Consider the following 12,675-nt stretch of genomic DNA (forward strand, 5'->3'; position numbering starts at 1 on the left):
ACTTTGAAATAGAGGCTAGAGTACAGGATGGACAAGCTTAGGAAATTCTTACCTCCAACCAAAGGATGAAAAGCAAGAACTATTACAAAGGAAGCCCATGCGTGGGAGTTACCAGGTCTTTTCTGCTGATATGTCCAGCAGCATCCAGATTTCTAATAAGCCACCTCACTAGGGAGTCTAAAATAGGAAAGGAAACTAGAAAATTCCTCTGGACTATTGCATGGTTCATTTTTTGGCAAGAGATCCTCGAGGTCCATTTTCCCCTTGGATCACATTTCCCAACTGAGAGAAGGCAGGACCTGTTTCAGGAGTGATGTGGTAATGGTTCCCTAGGGTGCTGAGTAGTGAAATTACTAAGTAGGGCATTTACAGCAATGTTGATAATCAGAAAAATGCCCATTAGGGTTGTAGCTGGGTTTGGACATTCAGATGGAGCATAATGAAAACTGTTCTTGGGAGTGTGGTGGTGAGTCTTATCACTGGCTTAAATAATTTTGAAAGAATGGGAGGAAGATCTATATGGGAATATGGAAATGGCTGTTTGCAGCAAATTATTTGAACATTTTCTTAAAGGCCATGATAAAAGACAGGACAACTGCATTCAACTGTAACTCAGGACTCACATTTTGGGGAAAATGAAACTCTTTCACATTGATGGCTTGAGCTTCCTTATTTCATAGATAGCTTAAAGAATATGACTCATTAAATTATATAAAATATTGCAGTATATTTATGCCATCTCATACGTAATAACTAGTTATTAGTTATTCTGGGCTACATTTTTACTTTTTCTGTTCATTAATTCTCATAATATTCCAAATTTTAGAAGAGAAAACTGAGATTTAGGAAGCTTTATTTACTCAAAGAAAATGCTGAAATATGAATTTGTTCCTTTTTACTTCATATCTAGTGCTTTCTTCACAATATAAATCTTATTCTAGTTTCTTCGCTCATTTAATACCTTTACCAGCTATATGACAAATATATATAAATCAGTTGTGATGATTCATTCATGTACTAATTTGTTTAATCATTGATTCTCTCACATATATATTGAATATTTGCTATTTTCTAGGAAATGTAATGATGATGGGGTTAGAGGGATGTATGTGAATACATGGTGCCTGGCACATAAACTTAAGTCAAATGAACAACACCACGGTGTCTGCCTTCTAAGAGCTTGACTTTTCCTGAGCAAGTGTGGTCATCATCTAGAATTACCTAAAATGTGAGAAATTCTAGAGTATATGTTTCATGAGGGCAGGGATCTTTGTTTTGTTCATTGGTGTATCCCAAACATCTAATAGAGTGGCTGTGACTTACTGTGTACCCAACACATATTTGTTGAATTGAAAGAAGTGCTTTGGGAATGAAACTTGAGAGCAAATGTTTTGTTTTTTCCCTGAGAGTTCAGAGGATCTACCCCAAACTAAAAAAGGCACTGATGTGATACGACATGGCATGGCTCACTCATGCTCAATGTCTGTATGATTAAAAGTATTGGGATAAAATCTGGGAGATGGAAGAGATGAATTTGGAATGTAGTGAGCACCAAACTTATCAATAGCAACACCACCCCCCTTTTTTTGGCCAAGGAAATTGGAACATGTAAAGTTTGCAGGAATCATTATAAGGTTTTGGGTAAGAAGTCACTCAATAAAATTTTTAATTTCTCTGCATACACCACCTCTTCCCAGCTGAATTGTTTCAATACTCACTTTTCCTATTTATTCTCCTATTTCCTGCCACCCTGTCCAAGCTTTTCTCTGTGTTTGCAATGCCATCAGGACCCTGTATTCTTTGCTGCCCATATAAATCTTGAAGATCTTCACCTCCAATTGATCTTCTCATGTCAAAAGCAGTGGAAGCAAAAATCTATAGATTCCTGCCTTGAATGATATTTTTCTAATTTCCCCCTTTGGGCTCTACAATGAGAAAGGAAAGGCAAACAATATTGAGAGTAAAGAGTATCATGGATATATGTATATATATATTTCATTTTCAGAAACACTGATTCTCTTCTCTTCAGATTCCTCTTTTGCCTCTAGAGAAGAATCAGTCCTGTAAAAAAACAAAAACAAAAACAAAACAAAACCCGATATGGAAATCAAGGGGCCTGAAAAGGTAAAAAAAGTTTACCAACAAAGCTGTCATCCTATTGTGTTGTGTATTCTGTGTTCATGGTTTTACCTGCAAGACAGAGTAAGAAATGTGTTTTAATTCCCACCTAACATGCAGGTGCACATGCAAACACACAGCCTGAAACAGAAGATTCACTTTAAAGAAGTGTCACTCAGACATTGTGTACTTTCCCGAATGGATTCTTTGTTTTTCTCATCTATACTGTTTGTGTATTAAAACTGCTGGTATTGACCATTAACGTGATTCCAGGAGTATAAACTCAGTGATGGGATAAGTGTTAAGTTTCAAAACCACTGTCTTTGAATGGCTGATTTGTTTAGAGGAAAGAGCCCAGCAAAAAAAAAAAAAAAAAAGATAGTCAAAGAAAATCACACCACTAGTAGCAGACTTATGCATAGATGATATTTTAAACACTTTTCATATACAGATATATTTAATCCTCACATCTGCCATTTTTCAGATGAAGAAACTTTAACGCAGTAACTTGTTCAAAGTCACACAGTTACCAACCTAAGACCCAAATCCAAGTTACCTGTCTCCAGATTCGTTCCTCTCACCCACTACATAATACTGCCTTCTTAAGCCTAGTACCATTAGTTCGTATTATGACTACCAAATTTTCCTTACTCTAAATACATCTTCATGCATAAATCTATTACAGTAGGATATATTTCAAAAATGGAATTACTAGAAAAAAATGAATAAATATATTCAAGGGCCTTGATACATCTTGCTGAATTTCTTTCCATAAAATTATAACCAACTTTTAACCACATGAGTAAATAGTTTTGTTGCTAGTCATATAATCCACATCACTACTGCTGATTTGATGAGTTTGTAAATGATCTCTCAGTTTATTTAATTTGCACTGTATTTAAAATGATGTGAAACTAATTTCTATATATTTGATGCATTTTATTTCTATTTTATAAGCCGTATACTAAATCAATTTTCTACACTAGAAGTTTATGTTCTCCATCAGTTTGTAATACATTTTTTATTGATATTAACATTTTGAAACTGCTTTTGGTAATTTTTAATTTATTGTTTGTTTTCTGATATTTCTGATTGTGCTTTTATTGACAATGTTTTATTTTATACAGGCAAATTGTTGGTTAATTACTGCTCTCTGATAATCTGTCCTTAGTTTTAAGCTTAGTTTTGCAATTTTTTTCAAGTAATACCTTTTATCCTAATCTTTTTGTTTATTATGCATTTTTTTGTTGACATATCCACAAGAATTTTTTGAACATTATGTGAGTTGGAGACTTAACCAATATTTTTCTATTTATTAAAACTATAATCATATTTCAGGAAGAGTTTTTGTGGCATTGAGATCATCTCATTTTTGAAGGTTTATTTGGTTTCTCTTTGAAACAGTGTAGGCATAGCAGGGCTTTTTATTTTGTTTTGTTTGTTTTTGTTTTTTAGGAGTAGCTCTATGACAATATCCTTCATTTATTTTAAAGAAATTGGCCTTTCATAAATTTTTATTTTGACAGGAATTATTTTTCCAGAGAATTATTCATTTAGACTTGCAAATTTCCTTGCAAAGATTTGTACAAATGATTCTATTATGACCTGTGAAAATTTCTTTCCTAAAATGATTATTTGCCATATCATTTTGTCATGTATATTTGTGCTTTCTCTTTTCTTTGATTTTTTAAGCTAAATTAGTAGTAGTTTGTATGTTTTGTTAATTTTTTTTCAAAGAACAAATGTATTTTGCATATTTGCATGTATTCTAGTATTTTTCTGTTTTTCAATATTTTAATTTTATTTGTATTATTTTATATTTTTGTTTCCCTTTAATTTATTGTTCTGTTTCTAAATTTCTGATGTTTTATAAATATGTTTATTTAAAATTATTTATATAATTAAGGTATTAATTTTCCTCTAATCACTGTTTTAAACTTGGCCCATATTTTCTATTATGTAGAATACAATGGACATTATTTTGTGAAACATTTTACTTTACTTTATATTTCCCCTTTAACCCAACAGCTACTTAATAGTATTTCTAAATTATACGATGAAAGAGACTTTTTACTTGATTATCCATTAATAGTTTATTATGTGGGATTAGGAAACATGTTTGTATTCTTTCCAATTTGTGACATTGTTTGACACATTGTCGTGACTTAATAGTCAATATTCATAAATATTTCATGTCCCTTGAAAAGAAAGTGCATATGTTTTTTATTAGAATCCAAAGTTCAATATATACCTATAAGAGATACCTTTATTGATTTTGCTGTTTAGCTTTCCTAAATCCTGAGTTATATATTTCTACTTGATCTGTTTAGACCAGAGTGGTTTGTTAAAGTTACCCATTATTTGTGTGTCTGCCTGTTTCTGCTTATAGTTTCCTTCTTATAAAGTTTGCATCTGTGTCTTAGGGGGGCATAAATTTATATCCATTATAATTTCATTTTGATTATTAGCTGCTAACATTAAAGATATCTTTGATTGTTGTTTGTCTTGTTCACATAATGTTCTTGGCCTGAACTTTAAGTTGTTCAATATCAAGATCATAACCCTTGCTTTTTTGGTTTCTGTGTACTAGGCATAATTTCCCTTCTCTTCATTTTTTTAGCCTTTCTGCATCACTTTTTTATAGATATATGTTATATGATGCATAGAACCAAGTGCTGTTTTGAGAGTATATCTGATTTTTAAAAAATATTCAGTCTCTTTTTCTCAGGCATGCACTCTTTGATCAGTTTTAAGTGATAGTCATTGAGTCTCACCTGTTATTTATTTATTTATTTATTGGCTACATTGGGTCTTCGTTGCTGAGCATGGGCTTCTCTAGTTGTGGTGAGCGGGGGCTACTCATTTTGGTGGCTTCTCCTGGTGCGGAGCATGGGCTCTAGGCACGTGGGCTTTAGTAGTTATGGCACACAGGCTCAATAGTTGTGGCTCACGGTGCTCTAGAGCACAAGGTCAATAGTTGTGGCATATGGGCTTAGTTGCTCTGTGGCATGTGGGATCTTCCTGGAGCAGAGATTGAACCCATGTCCCCTGCATTGGCAGGCAGATTCTTAACCACTGAGCCAGCTAGGAAGTCCCTCACCTATTATTTATGCAGCAATAAGTAAGCTTTTCCTACTTCACCGTTTCTCTCTTCATTGTGTTTTTATTTTTTAAATGTGTTATTTTTTCTTTGTCAGATACATATCATTTACATACTGTTTGGATCTATAGTTAGGTATATGTATTCAATGTCCACCACTAGTCCTTTGGCCAAAAGACCCACCAGACATGTCATGATGAGAGGATCTCTTCATCTAGTGACTTTAAGAGAAGCTAGTGGCTTTAATGTTCCTGAAGTGTTAGGATGCTTAAAACTACTTTTCTATATCTTTTGTATGTCTGTGTATGAAAATCTTTGATCAAACTTTCCTTTCTTGAATTTCTTGAAAATCTCCACACTCTCATCATGCATTGTATATTGTGCCAAGAAATATTATATCCACATGATTTTTCTCATTGTTAATGATCAGTATTTTTGCTCAGAGTCACAGATAATTTTTCATTATATTTAAATATAATATATTGCCTAGGATATGTCTTATATTTCACTGTTTTTGGTCAATGTTCATAAGTGTTTGGCTAGTCATGGATGTGAACAGTGTGAAAGGATGACAAATTGTTTCCATGTGTAGATGCAGATCTTTTTCTATATCAGAGAAATTCTCTTTAACAGTTTCAAATGCTGAGTTTGTTTTATAGAGACATCAGCACTGTGCATGTTGGATCTGCTTTGTCATTCTTCTTTGTCTATCATTTTCTCTCTAATAATCCTCTTAAAGTCTTTATTTCATTTAATTACATTTCATTAATGTTGGTTAGTTTTGCAAGAGTTTTCTTCTGTTTGAGGATGTTTTTGTTTTTGTCATTTTCTTTTGTCATGTTTTGTTGTAGAGTTGTCATTTGCTGAACTCTGTAAAATATTTACATAATTTGATTGTTTTTAAAGTCTTTAGGTTTATTCTTCCCTTTTGGTATGTGTTTTATTCCATGTTGCTTTGGGATTTGTTCTTTTTCCTAATCCTTGACCAAACATAGATTTCTCCCAGATCAATGTGTGTTAACACATTGAATAAAAAAAGATGCTAAAAGATTCTCGTTTCTACTAGTTAGACTTTGAGGGGAGGTTTAGGTGTAGAGTATATAGAATAAATTTGATCTAAGATAATTTTACTTAATAGGATTCTGCATGAATGAATATATTCTTGTCTTCCCCAATTATCAGATTTTTATGTTTACCCTTGCTAAACTAGAAAATCAAAAGTACTCTATGTTTCTTTGCTTTTTCACTGCAGAAAAGACTGTTGGAAATCCTGACACCAATTTACAATGCTTTTCATGCCTCCCTGACCCATGTACAATATTTGTTTCTAAAAGCAGTTTATGTATCACAATTCAATAACCCTACAACAGACCATGTTTTGATATAAATGTGGTGGACGCCACATGAATCTATAAATAGGGAAAAGAAAATGAAAAGCAGTAGGAGGAATTCTGGTTACTTAAGAATATAGTTATCCTGTATATAAATACAGATTGTGAGTCTTTTGATATCATTGGTTTTCTTATTTTCCTTGAACATCTACGTTGTGGTTGTTCAAAGGTGGGGACATGTGAAATAAATAGTCACAGTTCACATTCTAACTCAATCCCTCTGTATTGAATTCAGTAGAAACTCTCTCTCTCAATCCTCTGTTCAGGTATATGATATTTTCTGTTTGTTTTGTGTGTGTGTGTGTGTGTGTGTATTTATTGCTATATTTATTGGAGTTTGGAGATAGAATTGAGCATTAGTATCCTGGTAAATCCTAAGGTGTCAGACTAGAAATATAAATGATTTATATTTAAAATTATTTAACAAAATTTCTTTTAAGGGCTGTGGTGTGTTCCCGAAACACCAAAGCATCCCAGAGAAGGACTCAAATAATGAAAATTAAGTGGATCCTAATGTCCCAAAGGTCTCCATTTAGTAATTAAAGTAGATACATATATAAAAAATTAAATGAACAATATATCTGAGTTTCCTTCAAAACAACCTTTTAAAAATAGCTTAATATACCATGAAATTCACACATTTTATTTGTACAAATTGATAGAGTTGTGTGGTTATCACCACAATCAAGATTTAAGACATTTTCATCATCTCCAAAAGATACCTCTTACCTGTTTGCAGCCAAATTCCATCCAGTCCTCATCCCAAGGTTACAACTAATCTTTCTACTGATATATATTTTCCTTTTCCAGCCATTTCATATAAATAGAATTTCCAACGTGTAGTCTTTTGCACTTGGCTACTATCATTTAACATAATGTTTTTGAAGATATTTATGTTGTGGTGTGTACCATAGTTCATTCCTTTTATTGCTGAATAGTATTCAGTTTTATGGGTATATCATATTCTGTTTGTCCATAAGTTTATTTATTCATAAATTGATAGACATTTGGAGAGTTTTCCTATTTTGGCTAGTATCAATAATGATGCTGAGAATATTCACATAAAAATATTTACATGGATAATATTCATTTCTCTCTGGTAATATCCCTGAGAATAAAAATGCCGCGTAATTAGGTAAGTTCATATTTGCCAGAAACTGTTTTCAAAAGTGACTGCATAATTTTACATTTCCATCAGCAAAATGTGAAGGTTTCAGTCTCTCAACATCCTCACCAACACCTCTTAGTGTCTATCGTGTTAGTTATAGTCATCCTAGTGCATGTCAACAGTTGTCTGATTGTGGTTTTAATTTACATTCCTCTAATGACAAGTGATGCTGAACATATCTTTCATATCTATTAGCCACTGATATACTTTGATGAAATGTCTATTGAAAGAATTTGCCCATTTTTAAACTGCATGCTTCTCTTATTTTAATTGTAAGATTTATATGTATATTCTGGATACAAATCCTTTATCAGATATATGCTTTGCAAATGTATTTTTCTCTGTGTGGTGCTCTCTTCATTTTTACAAGGGTGTCTTCTGAAGTGTATATTTCTGGGCTCTCAATTCTAACCATTGTTGGTGTGTATAGTTATATGCCAGTGTCATACTTTCTTGATTACTCCATCATTAAGGTAAGATTTGCAATCAGAAAGTATAAGTCCTACATCTTTACCCTTCTTTTTCACAATTATTTTGGCTATTCTAGTTTCCTTCCATATTCATTTTGTGAACACTTTGTCAATTTTTACAAAACAAGTCTATGATGAATATATCGATCAGTTGTCTCATAACTGCCTCATAATAATGTTGTCTTCCAACCCATGAGCGTAGATGTCTCTTCATTAATTTAGATCTTCTTTAATTTCTCTTAGCAATGATTGGTGGTTTTCTGTGTATATGTCTTGCACCTCATTTGTTAAATTTGATCCTAGATTTTTATGCCATTAAAAATTATTTTCTTTGTTTCATTTTTGCATTGTGTGTTCCTACCTGCAGTAGGCAGAATAATGTCCTTCCAAAGACGTCCATGTATCAATCCCAGAAACATGTATATAGGTTAGGTTACATGAAAAAGGAGAATTAAGGCTGCAGATAAAATTAAGTTTGTTAATCCTGTGACCTTCAGGTAGAGAGATTATTTTATATTATTTGTGTGTGACCATGAAATCACAGTGTTCTTAAAAGTGGAAGACAGAATCAGAGTCAGAGAAAGAGATATAACTTTCCTGGCTTTGAAAAAGGAGGAGGGAGACCAAGAACCAGAAGCTGCTAGAAACTGGAAAAGGTAAGATCTTTCCAACACTTCAAGAAGGGAATACAAGCCTGCATACCCTAGATTGCTATATCCATGTACCTGAATGCATTCACTTCCCTTTCCTTTTCAGGTCTTGGCAGAAAACCTCACCATGGTTACCGAGTTCCTATTGCTGGGTTTTTCAAGCCTTGGTGAAATTCAGCTTGTCCTCTTTGTGGTTTTCCTTTCTCTGTACCTGGTCATTCTCAGTGGCAATGCCACTATTGTTAGTGTCATCCGCCTGGATAAAAGCCTCCACATACCAATGTACTTCTTCCTTGGCATTCTCTCAACATCAGAGACTTTCTACACCTTTGTCATCCTACCCAAGATGCTCATCAATCTCCTTTCTGTGGCCAGGACAATCTCCTTCACCTGTTGTGCCATCCAAATGTTTTTCTTCCTTGGTTTTGCTATTACCAACTGCCTGCTGCTGGGAGTAATGGGCTATGATCGCTATGCTGCCATCTGTCACCCTCTGCGTTACCCTATCCTCATGAGTTGGCAGGTGTGTGGAAAATTGGGGGCCACCTGTGGGATTGGCGGGTTCTTGGCTTCGCTAACAGTAGTGCATTTAGTTTTCAGCCTCCCTTTCTGTCATGCCAACAAAGTCAACCATTACTTCTGTGACATCTCACCAGTCATTCGTCTGGCTTGCACAAATACAGATGTTCATGAATACTTCATATTCATCTGTGGGGCTCTTGTACTCGTGGTCCCATTTTTATTCATCTGTGTCTCTTATATCTGCATTCTGAGGACTATCTGGAAGATTCCCTCTGCTGAAGGGAGACGGAAAGCCTTTTCCACCTGTGCCTCTCACCTCACTGTTGTTATCATTCACTATGGCTGTGCTTCCTACACCTACCTGAGGCCAACAGCAAACCATGTGTCCAACAAGGACAGACTGGTAACAGTGACATACACTATTGTCACTCCATTGTTAAATCCCATGGTATACAGCCTCAGGAACAAGGATGTCCAAGTTGCTATTAGAAAAGTGTTGGGAAAGAAAGGATCCCTAAAATTATATAATTGAAATAGTATTATATTTCAGATTCTGTAATAAATATAGTTCTTCTCCTACAAAGAATGTATTTCCACATCTTTTTAATGGAACATTTTTATTTTTTGAGAGTAGTTAGCACATTTTCTTCTCTCAGCTTTTTACCCCAATTGCAATATAGAAAAGCTCACATAATGTCACTTATGTGACACTAATGTCTGCTTTTCCTCTAGAATAAGATGCTATTATGAGGTTTATGGTAAATATTGAGTTTAGAATGTTATTGTTTGTAAAAATAATTAAATAGTTGGCCTTGTTATGGCCATAGTTAATCACCTTTATCACTCTAGTCCACATATTACAACAGAGAGTGTTTTGAAGGCAATGTCCAAACATTAAATTATCCTCTTGAACACGAGTGGGGAAAGAATTTCTTATAATTTAAGGAGTTCACAGATTATCTAAATCCATTCATAGACCCAATTCATGAGAGTCGTTGCTCATGGCCAATCTTACCTAAATAGTTTCACTCTGTTTTAACTATTTAGTCTTTTCTACTTTTGACATTTTGTTATAATGTTCCTTTTTACCTGTTTGAGAAATTATTTATATCCTCCTGTCACAGATTTTATGTTTTATAATTTGAAAATAATGACAGGATAAATTAATTGGCATTCTTGCATCTATCTACTAAATTTTCTTCATGTATATAAATTTCCCTTCAATGCTGAATTTCAGAAAAACTCACCATGGGATAAACAGAGGTTCTATTCTGGTTAGGACAGCATATACAATTAACTGGAGTAGTGCTGTTTTATTATGTCATGTGCATTAAAAAAATTGAGGTGCAGTATAGAATTTAAAGTTTCTGAATATAGAGTATGTAGACATTAGGAAATTAAATTCTGTATTGCATGAAGTTGCAGTAATTAAATAGGAAGCTCCAGAAACAGACTTTACATTTAATGCCTCTGTCAACTTTCACAAAAATGAGTTCTGTGTCCAACACTAGTGCTTGGAATACTTTCTACAGCAGTCTGACACTAGAGTGATTTTTAAAAGTTTTTATCTATCCTACTTTATGGGCCTAATTTTCCATTATCCTCTTCATGTGTGGGCCTCCTGAATTACTTTTTAATTTAACTCTTATATTTTTCTCGGTGCTTCTATAGTGAACAGCCTTAGAAGAGAGAGGTACTTTTATTCTTTGGAGACAAGTGTGCTTATTGCTGATTCCCTATGTCAAAGCAAAAATTGTGCCAGACTATGTTAAACAGGCAGGGAGGACTTTCTTTAAGGTTATTTTAGTAAAGGAGAAAGACTATAACTAAATGTGAACTTGACACTCTGCCATAGCCAAGAGTGATAAGGTTTTTAAAGGCTGAGATGAGCTAGCGGAAAAGTACTGGAGGCCCTTATACCGTCTATGTTTACTACCTGATTTTATCAAAAGGAAAAATAAACATCTCAAGCCTTTATTGTAGGATATAATTTTGTGCTTGTAGCAAGTTGCTCACCAATGTTAGGCTCTTATCATCCCATGGAAACTGGGATATTAAGAACAATGTCTTCTTTAATGATCATGCTTCAAAGGGTTGTTCCCAGGTCTTTGAGAAAGATATTACTGGGTTGTAAAACTGACTAGAGGGTTTTAAAATATTTATTATCTCGGACAGAGAAAGAATTTAGTTACATATTTTCTAAAGTAAATGCTTTAAGAAAAGGGAGATCGGGGGTCTAGAGTCAGGAAGAAGCCTCTCTGAAGTTTAGCCAAGCTGAGGGCAATGTTACGCCTGTCCTGGTCACCTATGCTCTGGGTCCCTCTCTTGTAACACTACTACTCTATGTACATTTCCCGGTGGGAATGGAGGCCCAACACAAATTTTGATACTCTGGCCATTGCCAGGAATAAACTGCCCTTTGTTTTTGACCTAGGAGTCTTCATCATCTATAGAAATGTAGCAGACTATCTTCTTAGCTTGTAACTAATGCAAAATCTCAGACTCTTACAGTTCTTCACACCAAACCTAATTAACTTAAATAAACAAAAATTATAATTTTTGAAAGTTTTGTGGACTGCTCTTGTATATGAATAAAGACTCAATGACCACGGTTTTTGAAGGAACTAGATAGAGCTACTGCAACTTTTTTTTTTAATTTGTAGGATTTATAAATCATCTCTTTGGGGAATTGTCAATGATTTTCTGTACTCTCTGTCTACTCATGTTTTTAAGTCCGGGTTTAGAGAAAATGGTTTGCCTCAGTGGAATCACAAGTCCAAACTTGTGGTCAAGGGGTAATGTCCTGTAATTCATTTTCCCAATTGGTTTACATAGAGTCAGACAGGGAAAGTTCCCTGAAAATGGCACACTAAACAAATCAAACTAATAGATCTCCATTAAATTTTACTGCTAAAAAGAGTGTGTTTACATATATATATATATATATATATATATATAACTGACTCACTTTGTTGTACAGTAGAAACTAACATGATGTAAATTAACTATACTCCAATAAAAATCAATTAAAAATAAAATAAAAACAAAAAAAGCAAGATTATGCTAGGCTTTCAAGCATGTACACATTTGTTTGCCTACATGGAAACATTTTTTCTTTCTATAATTCCAAAACTATCCATGTTTAATACAATAAATTAGTATTTACTGAACACTTACTAAGTGTTAGGCACTATTTTAGTTACAAGATACATTAGTAAACAAAAATAAAGAATCCTGCCTTCACAGAGTTTTTATT

General features: G+C 33.8%; 1 protein-coding gene across 1 annotated transcript; it reads left to right on the forward strand.

Annotated features, from left to right (window-relative positions):
• Positions 1-439: 439 nt before the first annotated feature.
• On the forward strand, positions 440-9,951 carry LOC130837426 (olfactory receptor 10R2). The gene is made up of 2 exons (XM_057710360.1): positions 440-466; positions 9,004-9,951. Exons 1-2 carry the CDS (start codon positions 440-442, stop codon positions 9,949-9,951), a joined length of 975 nt encoding a protein of 324 aa, XP_057566343.1.
• Positions 9,952-12,675: the final 2,724 nt, after the last annotated feature.

This window comes from Hippopotamus amphibius, chromosome 1 (genome assembly GCF_030028045.1).
Source record: "Hippopotamus amphibius kiboko isolate mHipAmp2 chromosome 1, mHipAmp2.hap2, whole genome shotgun sequence".
In the NCBI taxonomy this organism is placed as follows: Eukaryota; Metazoa; Chordata; class Mammalia; order Artiodactyla; family Hippopotamidae; genus Hippopotamus; species Hippopotamus amphibius.